At 43.7% G+C, this 19,606-nt stretch overlaps 1 protein-coding gene across 1 annotated transcript in view; it reads right to left on the reverse strand.

Annotated features, from left to right (window-relative positions):
* LOC106746898 (icarapin-like) overlaps nt 1-17,631 on the reverse strand; it is a 39,864-nt gene extending 22,233 nt beyond the window's left edge. Inside the window, exon 1 of the mRNA XM_014624031.1 lies at nt 17,456-17,631. Coding sequence (XP_014479517.1) covers nt 17,456-17,516 — 61 coding nt within the window. The 5' untranslated portion in view covers nt 17,517-17,631. The remainder of the gene's footprint in view (nt 1-17,455) is intronic.
* Between the last annotated feature and the right edge of the window lie 1,975 nt (nt 17,632-19,606).

Genomic DNA, 19,606 nt, shown 5'->3' on the forward strand with positions numbered 1-19,606 from the left:
TGGAGGAAATCATCCCGTCGGTGCCTCGCCCGCCGCATTAGCGACGTTCTCCACGTGTGCAAATGTGGTACAACATCAATCCTCGTAATTTTAGAAACCTCGTCGTGAAAGTTTTTTTTCTTGTTCTAAGGGATTTTTGTCCCAAGAAATATTTGAAATCGTATATATTTGTAAAGAAAAAAGTCTACATAGTTGAAAAAAGGGAAAATTTATCCATTTTATGTGCATATGAAAAATTCGCTGCGCAAACAGCGCCGAGCCGCTTAACCCGCAAAGAAACTTGCCTTTCCAGATTTTCTTCGTGTACTTTCACGAAACCGGGAGCACTGAACCTTTCTGAAAATGTCATGTCGCGTATATTGCAATCACCATACCACTTCCCCTGTACGAGTTTTAAAATTCATAAATTTCGATCTTCGATTACATTATACAAAAAAATATTCCATATAGTATTAGGCTCTCGTATGATGTATAATCAAATATTAGAAATTAGAATAGGCGAATAAGAACTAAGCACGGTTGTTATATGCGAATACATATGTTTAACGATACTTATTTAGAAGGATAATATGTTTGACAGTGATGATGCACGCGTCAATATTTCGTCAGACTTTCGACGTACGTGAAGAATCTTCCTTCCACATCAAATTCTGTATCCTAATAATTAATTAGAAGAGGAGGTGGTATTATGGCCCTGTAGATATTATGGCTCCTCTTAATATCTCTCCATATAGGTATTTATACCACACAGTGGTATTAACGCGTTGACTGCCATGGAACTTTTCACGATTCTGGTCTAAGAAGCCAATTTGATTTAATCAAGTAATGAAGCGACGAGATAACTCGTAGTTGGCGTCCTGGGCAAGTAAACAACCTACGAGATATCTCGCAGTTGGCAGTCAACATGTTAATTTATTAATATACAATAGGCAGCATTCGTTATAACGCATTTTTATTCTTGAGCATTCCGAAACGATGTCAAAGTACATTTTAACATTTAATTATATATACCTTCTCATTCTTCTTAAACTTGAACGTATTATCACACAAATATATATATATATATGTATATTTATGCTATTTATTCATATGTGTAATATATGTATATTTATGCTATTTATTCATTTCATTTAACATTGTATTCGGCCGTATACATTTCAAGTTATGCAAAGTTAAACGATAGCATGGCATTTTGCTAATAGGCCGCTTAAATGCGACCTCTTTCTCGAAATTTTCATATCAAAGTAGTTGCTCGATAAGTCGATTCTAATCTACAGCTCACTATTGCACTTTCATTTGCATTACGCTGCTGTCCTTCTGACAGAGTGTTATCTTCTGACATCTTCTGGCAGGTAAGTCAGTAATTATCATTAAATATTTACGGTTATATTCATTATTATTCCTGCTCTAAGAATTTATTTTGTACAAATATATTATCATACAAAATGTATCAGATGAATGATATGCATCAGATATACGCGAAAGGGCACTATAGAAATTTTCCCTTCGTACTTCGAGAGAGAGAGAGAGAGAGAGAGAAGCCTTACGAGAGCTCGAGATTTCATCTTAGCGCTAGGACGAAGTAGATTATGCAGTTGAGGTCCCTAAATTATTTCGATGATTCGAACTCCCGGAAACTGCGAAGACGACACTGCCTTTCGCCGGTATCAAAGTTGCAGTTTCAACCGATGGGTTAGCAAGGGCAGACAGGGGACACCAATCGAGCTGGATGGAACGGGAAGTGGTGAGGTCCCCCTCCCCACCCCCCGACATTATGAAACTTGGAATCGAAATAGCGCACGAGCGCGCGCGCACGCGAGCGCACCGCACAAGTACTTGATGTCAAAGGCGTAATAACTTGGAAGTACTTGCGCGCCCGTGGTATGGCTCGCCGATGAGATTGTACGGGGTGTACGGAGTGTGCACACACAGATGCGACCACACATTACGGAATATATGCTACGCGCGCGAGTATGCGTCTCTCTACCTACGTACATCTCGTACGTCATCCGTATTTGAAGCGAGAAATTATTGCACGCTGAGCGGAGGTGGGAGAGTGCGTCGGATCGACATGCGGCAGCGTATTACGCACTCGGGGGCAATGCACACGGCAAGGCGGGTCGCGCGAAATCGCGCCGATTTCCGCGCTCAACTTCGACTCGCGATTCGATTTTGACCCGTCGGAAATTTGACGGAGGCTCGGTCGTTATCAACACGTCGGAGCGACGCCGAGAACGGCGCGAGTCTACATCATGTTTGCTCTCTCTCTCTCTCTCCTCTCTCTTTTTCCGGTGCTTGACATGTAAATATCAATATTACGTAATATTCCATGATCCGCAGGTGTGTCGAATGACGCGCTAATGAGGTCTTAAAGTTAACATCACGCGTGCGACGCCTCACGAAGGAACACAATCGGCCGCGTTGGCGCACTATGCGCGCCACTTGTGTCACCATCATTACGATCATACGTGAAATTTTTGTATACCGTATATACGCATTCGATATATCTTCTCATTTCCAGTTTGTACGCGCATAACGATTTAACTTTACGTAACCGAAATTTATGTAACAAAAATATACAAAGTGAAATCGAACAGCTGCCTGTTGGATGTTGGGCGTTGGACGTAAACGTCGCGAGTGCAGAGACCTTTGTTACTTTTCGTTCGCTGTTATTGTGTCGGCTTCGTTATTCTGGCACTGTTCGCCGGTCTTTTGTAGTGTAAAGTGCCGCTAATCGATTCGGACGGAGAGCGCGCGGTGCGTAGCGCGGGCTAAATCGGTGGCAGCGACGATTTTCTTCGCACGTTAAACGGTGTCTACAATAAGAATTTAAGGCGTAAAAGTGGGAAAACGAGCAGTAAGACTTGAACAGTAAGCAGCAAAACTTAAATAGCAAAGAAGTTGACCAACCAACTAGTATATTTCTCTAAGTATTCTAAAAGACCGTAAAAATGATGGTAGATTTGGCCTACAAAAAAGTAGAAGTAACTGGAATTTCAACTGGTTTTCAACTGGTTTTACTGCTCACATTTTTCCATATGCAAAGGCCTTAATACTTAAGCTTTAAGACGTAAGAAATTGACTAATCACAATCGATTATTCTTCTCATATTCGACTGTGATTGGTCAATTTCTTACAGCTTAGCTGAGTCGAAATTTTAAATTTTACATTAAGTCTTCAAGTGGAAAATATAAAAGTAACTTCCCCATTTGTAATATCAAAGTAGCACAATGAAACCTTTGAACACTTAATGTAAAATTAAATTAAACTTAAAAGAGAACTAAAATCTCGACTCAGGTGAGGCTTAAGAGGATCCTGGAGTCGTCTGGTTTTATCGCAGATTTGTTAGTATTATATTTGTTATACTGAATTAAAAATTCTTTTGCACAATTACAACACATGCATTAATGTAGCCGAGGACGGTTGATTTTAATCGAAAAACGGAAAAAACAAACAAAAGTTGCATAATCTGTCACCTTTATTTTGTTTTTTCGAATTAAGTCAACCATCCTCGCCCACATTAACGTTCGTATAATAATTGTGCAAGAGGACTTTTAATTCTGCGCAGTCAATAACGAGTACTAACAAATTTGCCGAAGAAAAAAAAATAAAACAGGACGATTCCGGGATTCTTTTAAAGTTCAAGTCTTACGCTTTAAATTCTCATTGCAGACACCGCTTTACGGTATGAAGATCTTACAACGTTCTGCGACGATAATTGCGTTTTTTTTCCTCTCTTTCCGAGCACACTATCCAAGTGTCACGTCTTGTGACACCGCGCTCCTTTTTCCTCGCGCATCGGCGAAGCGCGTTACGTAACGCAAAAAGCGCATATTCCGGACGTTAAAACACAGTCATACAGTGTGTACGTGTGTTTTCCGATGAGCGATTCTGCCTGACAGGAAACGTCGTGATTATTGCGACCGAGAGAAAAATTCTATTCTAGATCCGCTCTCGTGCGTCGGGATTCATTTGTAACGTAACAATTCCCGCGCTCGGGCGAATACACGACGGGAAGAAGAGGAGAGAGAGAGAGAGAGAAAGAGACATCCTAATGCAGAATACGGACGGTTCCCAATTTGCGCGGTCCTACATTATTGAAGACCGCCGTTATAAATCCGATGCGCGCGTTAAGCTGGAAAGCTTTTCCACGCAGAAATATAAGCGCTCGTTTCGTTTCCGCGGCTTTCCCTCGTACGATTTTGTATCACACTCGGCGCTGGTTTTCGGGAATGCGATGATCACGCGAAACGAGAATTACCGGCACATACGTGTACGTCAGTCTCGTTTAGTGAAGATCAATACAGCGTCTCGACGATAAATTCCTTCGCGCTCTAACGGCATTAAATACTTGAGACGCTGCACGGACTTTGGTACAGTGAACGTTACGCAAGTATCGACAAGGAGATTCGACGAGATGTAACACGTCGGATATTTCGAGCGTGTCGCGATGTCGTGATGACGTTGCAATGATTGCAGCGCGTATCGTATAAAGCTATTCTGGGACAGATGCGCGAATTTACAGGGTGTATTTGAATCAACGAACTCACAGGATAGATTCTACATAAAAGAAAATAAGTAAAAAAGCAAATATATATTCTCAAATGCTTAGTTTCTGAGACACAGTTTTTGTTGATCTCGGTTTGAAAAATATATATTTCATTCGTTAAATCGTATTTTACGAATAAGCGGCTGGATACTGTTATTATTTTTATAAAAATTGTTCGAAATGCCCGCCTCCCTTATCAATAATGTCAAGAGGAAATAATATGTTTCTTCCTTTAATTTCACTCGCGACGTTAATAATAATATATCAACGTTACAATAAATGAATCTTCGGTTAATATTTAGAAATATCAAAATTAATAGATAACCGAAATAACACAGTCTGCCAACCCTAATTGCAGTTATTTGCGGCGGATAGCTGTGTTAGACAAAAACAGTGCGGTTTAATTTGTGACAACGTTATTGCAGTCGTTTTAAAGTTTCATGTGCTACTCAGGCTACTATTTTCAAAAACAGGTAAAAAAAAATGTTACATTAGCATTTCAGCCCGCTTATCGCGGCACATTTTCTTTCATCGTTATTATCTTCTGAAAGCTATATCTGTAGTCAATTTTGACTATTCGACTATCCGAGTCAATTAGTTATTTTAGTAATTGAGTCACAATTTCAGACGTTATTACTATCTGTTATCGTTAGAAAAATCAGTAGTTTGTAACGTCAAAAATTAGTTATATAGTCAGTTCAGAAATCTCGGGTACCCAAGTAATTTAAATTGACAGTATTATCAAAAATCAAAATTTTTGCGAGGTTTGGAAACGCGTAAGCCAAGACCTCGAAAAATATTCGTCGATATTTTTCTTTTACTTCGAGCGCACAAACTGCCGTTTTACGAGTAATTAATCTATATTACGTGCACTAAAAGAAAGACTGGAAAAGAATATTTATAATATAAGTTCGCGGACATATATTTGTGAAATTTTTTTACTTATTTTTTTAACATAGAATTTGTCCTGCAAGTTAGTCGGTAAAATTCAGATACACCTTGTATATATATATATATGTGTATATATATAGATATACGCGCGAATATGGATCAGCGACGGAATATTTTCTTTTTCTGAGAATTCACGCGAACTCTAGAAACTTCTTGTCCGCGAATACGCATCAATAATAAGTCGTGGGCAAGCGTCAACAATTCTGAGCTTAAGATTCCATAATCGAGCGATTCGATAAATAAGTAATTCAATGCTTAAATCCAAATTGATCATTCTCACATAAACTTGAAATCGCTTTTAAATTATTCAATAATAGATCCATTAAAATTCATCTTATTATTCAATAATAAATCCATTAAAACCCATCTTATTCGGCCAAAATAAAAGAAAATTGCATTTTAACTATGTGACATTCAGCTTGTTCGTCACGAACATTAACACATGCGGCTATCCTTGATACTTTAACGCGTGTGCCATTTTTTTCCAAGATTCCGAGCCAAGTGATAAAAAAGTTGAAACGAAAACAAGCATTAGCTGTGGATTAACATGCGTAGTTGCGCAAGGAAACCGAGAATCAAGTCATCAGTGATACCTCAGTTAGTTCACGAGTAACTAATCTATATTACGTGCACTAAAAGAAAGATTGGAAAAGAATATTTACTAAATTCGCGGACATATGTTTGTAAAAACTTTTTTTACTTATTTTTTCAACATAGAATTTGTCCTGTAAGTTGGTCGGTTGATGTTTTCTCCTTTCGGTTCGCGATATGCAAACAATATGTATACTGTCCGTCAGGTAACAAGGACTCCTGCTCGTGTGACCTCAGACTTTTCTGAGAATCGTTATGTATACGTCAGTTCGTCGCTAATTAGTCACCGTTATAGCTTCGTCGCATACTGGCGATATGCTTGTTACCATGAGATAAGTTAAATCGGAGTCACGGGTTTGGAAACGCGTAAGCCAAAACCTCGAAAAGCAATCGTTGATATTTTTTCTCACTTCAAGCGCACAAACTGCCGTAACTAATCTATATTACGTGCACTAAAAGAAAGACTGGAAAAGGATATTTACTAAATGCACTTCGAGATTTCGATGGAATATATTTGGTAACTGTTACGAGATTTGATATTAATTATCAAGTATCCAGTTGGTCTGCAATATGAATGAGTTATTCAGAGTTGAATCAACTAAATAAAATAGTAATAACTACCAAATATTTAATATCCATTATCAAATGTTTGATAATTATTATTAAATATTCGGTAAGTTAACTAAATCATTCGATTCCGTTCTTACAAATATTATATAATAATTTAACTATTAACACATATTTATGATTCTCTCTCTCTCTCTCTCTCTCTTTCTCTCATTCATTTTTTTTCTCTTTCTCCATACAAGAATACATTATAAGCACGAGATGTAAAGAAAGCTTGTATGGCTCGTTGATTCCTGCACGATTACTGAAATAAAGCAACACGGATCACGGTCGGACGAATGATGACTTCTACGTGATCAAAACTACTCATTTTTATAGAGAATTCTCATATATAAAGTAAAAAAATCAGAATAAAATGAAATGTCAAGTTATCTTAAGACAGTTTACGTAGAACGAATGAAATTTTTTTAGTAAAATGATAATAATTATTTAAAACAATTTTCCTTACGGACCGTGTGTTTAGTAATAGTTTCCAAATATATCTCATTTTTTGCCATCAAGATTTGGTATTAATTACCAAAGTTTAATTGAATCATCTAAATATACGGTTTGAGCAACTAAACTTTGGTTCTTAAAACTATATATTTGTTTCATCTAATCAAATTATTTTGTAACTGTTGCCGAACGTTCGGCTCGCAATATTTCATCAAATTATTTAGCAACAGCTGCCAAACTTTTTTATATATTGCCAAATCTTTCTCTCAGTGTAACCGTGGGACATATATCAAGCAGAAAAAGAGAAGTCCCTTTCCGTTATCTTTCGTCCCTACATTGGGCTCTGGAAGCCGCCATTAATCTCCTCTTACGGATGATTTACCCAACAAGTTATTTTCCTCTCGGCGAGATGTTAATACTGTTCCGGCTGGTTTCCCGGCCGACAATTGTGCGCGCGCGCGACTCGTCGCTTCCCAAAGAGAAAGATCCTTGATCCCGTCGCACCTTAAATATGATCCTTTCAGTACACAAAGTCTCGGCTCTAAACTCGACGGGGCCGGAGTCGAAAACACAGTAGTAAACAATCCATTTTTAAAAAGCCAGACCGTCAAATTTCTCTCGCGTGCGCGAATCTCTTTCATCCGCCATTTGAGCACCTCACCCACGAAATTACCGCGAGCCCTCCCGGCGGAGTTACGACCCCTCCTCGCCCCCCCTCCCGCCCATCTTGAAAATCAATGGTACGTTGACTTTTACTCCCGACAGATTCGTCGAGACGCGAGATTGAATTTTAATTTGTTTCGGCGAGGAGGAATATTCGTTATCCTCGTTATTAGACCTTCGCGCGAAGGCGGCGATATCACGGCGGAAGGGATATGCGACGTGGCGCCGAAAAAAACGAGCGAGACGGGCAGGAGGGCGAGCGAGCGGGCGAGCGCTAATGATTGGTTTCAAACGAATTTCTGCTTGGTAGATCCGATTTCGATCGTCCGTGCGCGATATGCACTCGCCTATTCATAATTACTCGATCGTTCGTCGCCACCACCAGTACCACCAGCACCTCCACCAGCACCATCGCCGCGGGGTTCGCAGTTTATGGCTTCGCGACTCGCGGCTAATTGGATTGTCTGCCGACTGACCGAGCGACTATCCCATAATTCTTTACACCCAACGAGAATGCTCGCCGGACATTTCGCGTTTCACGCATTTCGTCGTCTTCCCCGTGGGCCCCTTTCCTCCCGGGGTAATCGCGTCCCTCACCTCTCTCGTCTCCCGTGAACGTGCATTTTTCCAGCGAGTCATCCCGTCACTTCTCGTCTCCGGACACGATTCAGCTTCGGGAATTTCACTTCGCATCCCACACCGTGAGAAATTTTATCAGAAGTGTCTAAAATGCCTCGATTTATACAACGTGAGCTTCTCTCATTGGACCTCCTGCACACAGGTGTGATTCGATTTGCGACCATACGGTGCATTTCTTCGCAACAGCGGATATTTCGAGTCTTGCCAAAGAATTGCACGAACGGCGCGAAAAAGCTGGTTATCATGTTGTGAAATATTGATAAGCTGTTGCAAAAGAGAGAGAGAGAGAGAGAGAGAGGGAAAAAACGGATATGTCTGCAACATCGACTCAGCGTTTGCAATATACTCGTAAATCGTGGAGATTTATGCAGATGTATTCCGTATATATCATAATAATAATTAATAATCCCTGAGCGAATCGCGCTAACACGATAGAAATACAAAGTTGAAGGCCGTAAAAATGCCGTATCCATCGGTGTAGAACTCGATTTTATCGCCCCACGAATATTGGCGTGAACTCGTCTTTTCAATAATTCTCCCCCAAGGGCTACTGTATTTCCGATCCTCTCGCTTTCACGACGGCGTTAATACGAAAAGTTTCGCATACAAAGTTCCCGTCCGATTTTATTTAATTGGAAAGCTTTCACGTTTCATTAAGCTTCACCGCCTCGTTATTCATTTTGAACGGTTCAAGGGAATCCTCCGACTTTCGGACACTGTATAAAGTATCGGACAGCGTATCTCTTATTCCGGATCAAAATGTCTCGATTATGCGATCTCCCTGGTATACGGGAGTTGAAAGGAAGCGCCGGCAGAACGGCTCAGAATAAAAAATCAAGCGAATGTAAATTTGATACGTAGATACCGTCTCTGTCGTAACAAAAGACGCCGGTCTCGCGATACTCGCCTCACGCACATTCAAAATGTACAATGCGGAAGTTTGCGAGTTCCTCGGCCGTGCTGAAGAATTTCGCGAGAGAAAAGAAAAAAAATTGTAAATCCCCGTGTTTTTGAGGAGCGATCGAAATCGCCGAGATTGAGAAACGATTTTCCTCACGCAAATTTTAACGGTGAAACGAAGCGTGCACGGAAAAAACAACTCCGTTAGTGTAACTGAACTTTCAGTTGCCCGAGGACTAGACGGAAAAGACGATTGTAGAAACAGAAAGATCCCTGTAAAGCTGGGTATATACTGAACGAATGAATAAGAAACGAACAGCGAATGCAAACTCTCGTTCTTACAATTTGGAAAATGTGTACGCCTTAGAGAATGCAAACAGAACGTTTCGGGCCGATTTGTTCACAAGGTGATTCATCAAAGAAAGTTCGTGCGCGTTTAGACGCAAATAGAGGAGAATGGAATAATACCGGTCACCTCTACATCTCGGCTATAATCGGCATTAATTGAATTCTGTAAGTTTTTATCTTCTACGGAGGACCAAAGGAAACGTCAGAGAAAACTGTTATCTTAGCATTGTTCACAGCTGATGCCATTGCGAAAAATTTATTTCACCGTTTTCCGATATAACTGTCACTTCTCACCAGTTTTATGAGAGTTTCCGTTTAAGTGATCATTACTCCGTTTTACTCTGTGCATTCGTATTACACACTCGCTGTTCGTTGTCATTCACTCAGTGCGTATCCATCTTAAGAGGTTTCCGCTTAATCAATTACTCTCAATTGCCTCAACCGAGTTTTCATGTAGCTGATTGTTCGCACGAAATGTTCTCAGTCTCGCGGTAACAGAGATGTATCATTTCTTGTCACCGAGTTGCCGCTGAATTTTCACCCGGTCCTTACTCAGTTACGGTAATTGAGACTTTTTTCCCCTTTTTTGTACACCGCGCCGCGTGAATATTTCCCTCCTTGAAATCCACAGTTCGCGATCCATCCGCGAATGCGCGCGCGCGCGCGCGCGGTCAATTTGTCCGCGAGATCCGCACGAGATACGCCCGAATACTGTTTTTTATTATCTCCGGCCGTTTCATTGCTGCGCAAATGGCGATAGGCAAATTACTCGACGGTAAAGACTTTTATGCGTGATGTTTAACGGCGGCGTGCCTTTCACACATATGCATAATTGCTGCCGATATTGTGTTGCATTAAACGACGCCGTTAAATCACTATAACGGGTATGCGGCATCGCACGTTGGGCTGTTCGTGCTTTCAAGCAAGGTCCAATGTCGATATTATTTTCCCTACGACGGGAGAGCGACCATAAATACAACATGCAAATCGGCGCGGACACGCGAATATTAGAATTAAATTGTTTCCTTTTGCAATACGTTCCACTTTGAAAATATTCAAGCTTTACGTGCGCGCGCGCAATGAGGATCGTTAAATTATTTCTTTTTCTCCGGAAAACAGGATTCGCCGCACGCATTTCCTCGCAGGGGCGATTTGATTCCCTACGCTTCGGTATCGCGGATTATTTATGCGGATGTTAATATAAATTACGATTAATGCTCCGAACTCTGCACGCGGACAATCTGCATCGTACGCTTGTGCAAATATTATTATAACAGTACGTCGCTTACGCGAATTATACGGCGCACGCACGCGGCGAAATGTATCGCCGGGACAAAAGTCGCGCACGAGCTGAAGCTAAAGATGCGCTTTACTTTAATCCTGAAATGTATACTCGTTCCATCTCGTGTCGTGCGCCTAGGACATACGTATCCCCGTAACAAATTGCTTAGAAGAGAACTTTTGTAGAAGCGGACTCGCATATAAACGCTGATAATTTATTTCGAGCGAACGTATCCGAACGAAAATTTAAATTGACTTTTTCGTTAGTTGTTTCGTTTTTTTTTAGAAAAAAAGAGCGGTGATGATTTCGCGCGTGAATAATGTCGAGAAGACAGATCGGTGATAGATTGTGATCTAATTTTACGTGTTAGTACGCTTCTTTAATTTTTCTTCATGGCCTGCGCAGTATCATGAAATGTACACGGAGGAAAATTAATATTAAATCAATGACAGATATTCTCATAAGTAAGAAAGAATATTATAAGAATATTATATATTATTTTTTTCTGTATAACACAAATTGGTTAATTGGCTACTTTTATTGGATGCAACCAAGACAACTGAGAATATCAAGCGAATTGGTATTTCCGAAGTTAGACGACCTTTCGATATCCGTTTCATCGACCCACATACCAAAATTATTCGCTGTATCAGCTGCAGGTGATTAAAGAATGCACAAACGTAGGCAAAACGTCCGCAAAGGGGCTCGCTCGTGCCTTAATCGTTTCTCGAAATAAGCGAATTGATAAAACACACATCTATGACAAAAAACGTACTTAGAAATATAAAAATAATCGCACTTCCAACATCTATTTACGTCTGTGCACCAATTGTTTACCTTGCGCACCGTTTGATTACCGAGCGCACGACGCCAGTTATCGCCTATAATTATCGAATGGCAAGAAACGCGCATTTAGTCGAACGTGCCAAGGCAGGCGATTCTACGGCGGTTAATTGTCGTCGCGATTCGCAACCGAAATGTTCGTCCGCCCCCCTCTCCCGCCATCCCCCTGTTCGCATCGAGCCGTGCAAAAGGAACAAAAGGCAGGCAAGATGCGCCGACAAAACGTTTGCGGTGTACCGCCTTTTTTCATTTAAATGACCGCAAGGCGGTGGCGCGACGCGGACTGCATACTTAATGGCTGCATATTCTGCAGTGCCACTGCCACTCAAGGCTAGTCCCGGCACTACGTCAACGGAGCCGGCCTGTTCGCGACAGGAAAATAATATGAGTTGGTCATAATCCGTGGCTGCACTTCGCCTCCAGATACGGAGGTGCACACGACAAACTAAGCCGTAGACGTGCAAGGACACTCCACGTACGGAATCGTGCGAGGCAAGCGCCACAGCGGAGCCTGATAACTGACGTCGGGGTTGGTCTTCGCGATGCTTTCAGATTTTTTTTTTTTTTCGAAAAAAATGTTGGACGCAAAAGGAAATTAATGACTTACAGAGAGAAATCTCCGTTCGTTCGGAAAACATTTTCAAAATTAACAATGGATATTCACGATCCGTGAAAGACACGGCGCTAACGCTCGGAAACAAAAAGTATTCACAATTACTGTGTATAAAAATATAATAAAAAGTATGATAAAATATAATAAAATACAATAAAACATAATAAAGGAATATAATATTTTTATACCCCTCTTTTTTCTACATTTTTCCGAGATATTTCCTTGACCGTTTTATACAAATGTAGTTAGTATGTTCGTACAGTATACCGAGAGAAATTATTGTTATTTTCCATGCCAACCATTTTACCGTTTTAACAATAAAAATATGAATAACAACAAAAAATGCATACAAGGTTATTATCATCAACACTGTAATAATGCTCGCTGGAAAATTTTCCGACTTATAATATATACTATAATTCTCTCACTATGATGATTATAGTTACAAAAATATCAGGTATTCAAATATTTTTCTCTCGGTATAGACAGAAAGAAATAAAATCTTAATGCCCTCGTCGCCCACTGCCGCGAGCATCGCGGGAACGGGACGGAAAATAGAAAGAGAACAGGCTCTCTCCGAGAGCAAGTACACACAAGGGGGCACGAAAGTACCCCCGATCGGAGTCCATTATTGTACTTTGCTGCACGATCGTACTGCATTGTGTGTGTCGGGTATAGACTGTCCGCATTGCGCGCGCGGCCGACACACGTGCGACACACGTACACCGGGCGCAATTGCGGACGTGTGAAGGGGGCGGGTGAAAGGGAAGCGGCGACAGGAGGCTCGCGTCGATCGCGATGCGGAACATAGGAAGAAGGAATGACATTACCGGATTGTGCAACGGCACAACGCCGCCGCGAACCGACTAATCAGAAGGACGGCGCACGATATCGGAAGTAATTAGTCACGAGTTCTTTCCCGTCCTCGTAATTGCCGTCGAAGCGGATCGAATGATTTACGCGCGGCACATTTTTGCGCGAAACGTTCGTTGTCGCATGCGTGTGTGTTGCTGCGACCCGCCTCGCGGACTTTACCGCGCACAAACCGCGCGGTATACTTGCGACGAAAACGCTCCATTAACATTACAACGGGCGACGATGGCAACGCGATAAAATAGAGACATATGTCGATGTATGTGTGGTGAAAGTCGAGCCGCGACTTTAACGAGGAGTGCTTTCGATGGTAACTTTAAATAAACGCTGTCGAACGTTGCGCGCACCGCACCGGCGAGCCACGTGCGAGCAAACACGCGTGCGAACTTCGTTCCCCATTTTATGAAATTATACACAACATTTGTAAATCGTTTATGCTCCCCCCCTCCTGAACCAGTAATTATTCCTTAATCGCGGACACAACACTGTGTTAATGTAATTGATCGTTAACAAGCATAAATATGCAATATCCCCTTTTATCAGAGCGCGTGTAACCACGTCCCCCGCAAATTCGACTATTACCGTATTGGTTTCGATATAAAGTACAATTACTCGCGAACGAGCCGGAGCAACGACGGGGAACGCTGCGTTCGTGCTGGTGCTGTGTGTGTCGTAGCACGAGGGAGAGAGAGAGAGAGAGAAATTTACGATTGCGAACGATTGCGCAAGCTTATCTCGAAAGACGACGCGCGATTAGCCGGCGCGGCGCGACGATTACGTGTATTCTCAATAGGATTAAGGCGTTAAATCAAATCTGCTGAAATCCGCCGGGCGCGAGGCTCACATTCGGCGCCGATAAACCGTTCGTCGCGCTCGTTGCCCGGGCGCAAGAAGACGCCTCGTGTGTTTCGCCGCGATCGAAACTCGCCCGAAACTCGATTTCGCAGCTTGTTGGCCGTTCCCCCCGACAAATCCCAAAAATTACATTATTATCCCGCTGTCACGCGGGCTGTCGGCGGGCGTAATGAGAGCAGACGTTCTCTCCTGCCTGGAGGCAGCGCTCTGTGTAACGCGGGCGAAATTTCGCGACATGAAAACTGGCAGGTGCATCACGTTAAGGGAAACGCTTCACCGGAGTTACGTCGCGCACGTCGTCCGGCGGTAATAACCGACGTAATACTCGCCCTTGTGGCGAAAGAAATTTAATTGTGCGATTGTACGCTCCGCTTATTATACGCGTTCCAGCTGAACGGGCCGCTCTGATAGCTTTGCAATTGTGAACTCTCTCTCTCTCTCTCTCTCTCCTTCTTCACACCGAGCACTATCACTCGTATACGGTATTTTTTGCGGTAATTGCTAGTAATACCGTTGTCGGTACAGTTAACAATCCGGAAAACTTTTGTTTCACACCGGCCACGCTCGCGATGCTTTACGCGCGCGTTAACCGGCGTGCACACAGCGCGCGTCACACGGTAAAATATTCGTATCATTCGGCGCGCTCCGCAGCGAATATGTTCGCACGAGGTTCCGGGACTGTTTTACAAATGTTCGTCGCAATAACCCGGCATGCATTTATTCATGCACAATTAATTCGACCGGAAACTCATTAATCTCCTTTAGAGACGTTTGCGTAAAAATTATAAACGCTGTTTACACATTTAAGCAGCCGCGAGGGAAAACGCTTCTTCGCGGCTTCGAAACGCGGCGGGCACGAAGGTGCTAAAGCACCGAGTTCGAAAGTTCATCGTACACTCACGGACGGGACAATTTTTCCCGAATTAATGAAACAATGCGTTGGTTTAATTACGAAGTTTTTACCTTAGAATCCGACTGATCGGAGAGTTTAAGTTCATTTATTATCGGAAAGAAACCTCTCATTGACACGTGAGACCGATGTGTCGCATTCACTTGACGGGCGTGATGTACAGGTCACTTGATTTCCACGGCGGAGGATCCCGATAAATCAGCGATGGGATCGTAATTTGCAATTTGCCGGAAAAGTCGTGTTATTTTTGTAAGGATTCCCGCACGTTGGGAAGCACGGCGAGAGACACACAAAAGCGACGACCGAGAGAGAGAGAGAGAGAGATAAAGTTACATTAAAATCAAGAGGAATAAATTGGAGTTCGACGGGAATTCTCTCGGACAATTATCTTGGGGACGAAGCAGCTCCAATTAAACGAGCTTCCTGCCGTTTCCGTCTCGCAAAAACGGGGCCGATGCTAATTAGCAAAGTCTACGCTGGAAGTGAATTTCATATCGAGTTGTAATCGAGTAAACAACGGGCCTTAAGTAGTTCGAGCGTGCTATCTGCTCCTACGATTTCTTCGTGACCTGACATTCAATCGAGATATTCGCATCCGGAGCTCCGCTTCTCTTTATAATGACGCATAAATATCGTGAACCGAATGCAAATAATTCCGAGGAATCGCCCGATGCGACGAACGAGGCTGCGATAAACGTTGTTGGAGTCGAACAAGAATGTATGGAAAATAAGCTGCCGCGTGTAACGTAGAGTAACGTAAGTTTTATTGCGACGCAAGGCGGCGAACTTCGGCGGGGACCCCGCTAATTTATTCGTCTCGCGAAAAGCGACATTAAGTCGAGTGACGGCCGCGAAGCGAACGTTGATTTAAAAGATTCAATTTTGACGACGATTACTACGTAATCGGCTCTCCCGCTAATCTTATTAACAAGAGAAAAAGAAAGAGATAGAAGCCATGTAAGAAATCTGTTTGCGTGATTGGACCTGAGTAACTGAGTAAGCTGAAACGAACTGTTATTAATGCGCGGCCGAGTATTTTATCTCTTATGATTGGTGATGGGTCATCGTCATTCATCCATTATCCGGCCTGGATTGTTGTTCCCGTCGGCTTCGGGCTTCTTATTGGCTGAAGAATAGCATCCGAGCAAGCGTTTCTCGTCTTCGGAATCAAAAGAGCTAATTATACAACGTATTGGAACGCCTCATTGTTTCACTTGGATAATCCGGTTTCGCGTATAAATAGGCGACTTTGAGGATCGCAAATTGCAATCAGCTCCGAATAACAGTCAGAGGGCAATTTCCGCACCGAGGGGAAATGAAAACTACCCCCGTAATCGTGATTACGTAATCCCGTCGAATAACAAAGTGACGAGATAAAAATAGCGAATGATCGCGTTCATGACAGCTTCATGTTGATCTGAAAAATCCATTTTACGAGAACTATCGTCTCTCTCGATCCGGGCCAGGCCCGGTCGCCACGAGTGTACGAATTATTTTACCGACGAGCGATTGCATCAGACGGGGAAGGTACGAATGTGTGTGCGTGCGTATGTGTGTGTCTGTCGGTATATCTGTAGGAAGAATAATTTCGACGCGAAAACCTTCCCGCGCGGAAACCCTTCCGTGCGGAAACCTTTGAAACTAGAACCCAGCCGAGGAACGCAATCGTAATTCACAGCATAATCCAGTTGATAAGAGCACAATACTACATTATTGTGCCAGTCTGTGTTTTTGCATTGTTTACTAATACCGAACGCCGCTCTCGACTTTGCGTTTCCCCGATTGCGAGGTCTCCGTCGTCTGAATTACGCGAACGTTTAATATTAATCATTTACGCGGCTCTGTTTATATTGAGAAATATTAAGCGGCGTGTAACCCACGCTGGGAAGGTAAGATGGCAAATTCGAGAGACACGCCACGAGCGAGCTCGCATTTCATAAACGTGTACGAGTGTCTTTTCGAAAATTTCCCCGGCGGAGTAACGGTTTTTTCCCGGATCGTAGTTCTCGAGACGAGACCTATTTTTACGGCGATCGTCCGGCGTGTTTCTTTTTTCCGAACGCGCCGCCCCTCAAACGGCGGAAACTGTTCGTTACGGCCACGCAGCGACGACAACTCGTCCGAATGCGAAGACGCGATGTACTTAACATCCCGATGTATTTAACACGCCTATCTAACCTATTAACTTAGACCGCGGAAAGATTGATAGGGATCGCCGTGAGCGCGCACTAGTGTGCTCCCGTGCGTAAGTGGGCGTAATAATAACACGAGAAAATCAGCGCGATAGCTCGTCCCGCCTCCTCCGTGACTTAAACGCCGCTCGTTTTCGTGAGAAAATCGTAAATCTCTAATACGTTAAGTTGTGTTTCCACTCACTCGGAACAGCGTAGGCGCACGCGACGAGGCACGTCGCGACGAGTAGAACGAATGCCTTCATCCTGTCGCACAATTCCGGTCGGTGCTAACTGCTCGTTGAATCTCTCTCGCTTGCTCGCTCGCTCGCTCGCCTGTTGCCTCGACGATGCTCCGATCGACACTGACCGGTCTCCACCGGCGAACGACGGCTGTCACGTACGACGTGCGAAAGGATCAAGGTTATCCGCTGGACCGGCCACGGAAAACACCGACTCTCTTTGCCCCGCAACGTTCGTCCGCCACGTTCTACACGCGATATCTCGATCGCCGTCGGACCAATCGCCGAGCGCGCCGCGTCACGTGACTCGCTGGCCACGTGACCGGTGACCCCGCGGCGGCGCGACACTTGAGTCACGTTGACGGCGGCTTTTCCCGGTATCGAATGTGCCCCCCGCGTAATTTCGCCGCTCTCCCCCCTCTCAACCGGTGAAAAACACGGATACGCGTTAACGTCGCGACAGACTTTTTTCTTCTCGACGATTCCGACGAGCGAACGAGCGCGCCGATTGATCGCGTTATCCGGTAGCACACGCACCAGCCGTTACGTGAAAACGTCTCCTGCCTTCCGCCGGCCTACCGCTGATAATTACACGAATTGCGGGGTGCATAACCGCGTGAGTAATGCGCTGTTCCGAGTAAACGTTCTAAACGTTATCTCGCGCCGCTGTCGGACTCAGTTACGAGTTCGAGAGAGAGAGAGAGATCGTTATTTCAGCGAAACAATTTTCGAGGAAAAACGCGATTTGATAAATGGCGCGAATAACATTTCCGACGCGTCGAGATGGCCGATGGATTTTATCATGGCCAAAAAAGGAACAGGTCAGAGGGGGAATGTAAGTGTCACGAAGAGGATCTTTATCGTACGCACACGTCTGTAGCGAACAAGGGCGGTGTGCGTGCGCGAGTTGTACATGCGGGTGTTATTGTTGTTATTATTATTACCAACGTCATTATTATGATTGTTATTATTGTAGAAGCCGCGGGCTCCGCCGGTGGCGAAGTAGCGCAGCGGAACACGATAATTATTCGTGCGTCTCGCAACATGCTCGTGTGTACACGCGTGCATGCCGGTGTACCTCTGTGCTGCTTGCACGCTTTCGCATAAGAAATCCACTACACGAGCAGCCGGGAGGAAACTTCGAAAGCAGCCGAGTCGCCTGACAAGATGCTTAACCCTGAAACACGAACCCTCGTTATTTTTACGCTGCCGGGTGCGCCGCGACAGATTGTTTTAATTAATAACTCTCTCTCTCTCTCTCTCTGCGCGCGTGATATATTCGAAACGAGTGACTTTTTTTGTAAAAATTTCCCTCTGGCAAATTTGCCGAGTTGGATATTTCCAAATTATTCCGCAATTAATACGCACAGCGCGTTCGCGCTTCGTAAAAATCACTCTCGTCAGTGGGGAAGGCATCGGTTTCTAAATTGTACATTCGCGCGGCGCGACGAGTTTCGGCGTACTTGGAAAAGTGTAACTTAAAAGGCCTTCTCTTCGCTGATACGTAGAAGTCGATAAAAGGGATTGTTATATACACTCGACGGCACACACTCTCATTATCCCCCGATCGCTCTTTGTGCGTTGTTCACTGATCGGACAGATTGGCGAATCCACGTGAGTGTGTAATTTTCTAAGAATACCCGACAGTTGTGCGGCGTCACGTGCGATTCGCATTGTTTTCTGCGTCTCGAGTGGAGTACGAGACGGGCGGGTATACGTACATATGCGACTGTGATCGCTTCGTCAATTCCGCGGATTTTCCGCAATGCGCGCGATTCATCGCGAGTACTGCGCGAAAATCGCGCGGCAACAATGAATACAAACGATTCATTGTAAGCGGGCGAACGTGTTATTACGCGACGTCCGTTTCGCCGCGTATGAATTTAACCTTGCACCTATTATCGCTCGAGGTACTTCCGTGCCTCCTCTGTAACCCGCTGTCTATGCAGTGTCACCTAACGCCGCGATCGGAGTTACGGCGGAAACGCGGCAAATAGATTTCCAGAAGTTGATGTCTTCGAGCAATACGGATTGCAACTTACGATTAGTTGAAAAGCTTCAAACTCGCCCCGGGCGATCAAGAATCCTTAATTAAGAGAGTCGAACGTGTCACG

The sequence above is a fragment of the Dinoponera quadriceps genome, unplaced genomic scaffold (assembly GCF_001313825.1).
Source record: "Dinoponera quadriceps isolate SergipeBrazil2010 unplaced genomic scaffold, ASM131382v1 scaffold1852, whole genome shotgun sequence".
In the NCBI taxonomy this organism is placed as follows: Eukaryota; Metazoa; Arthropoda; class Insecta; order Hymenoptera; family Formicidae; genus Dinoponera; species Dinoponera quadriceps.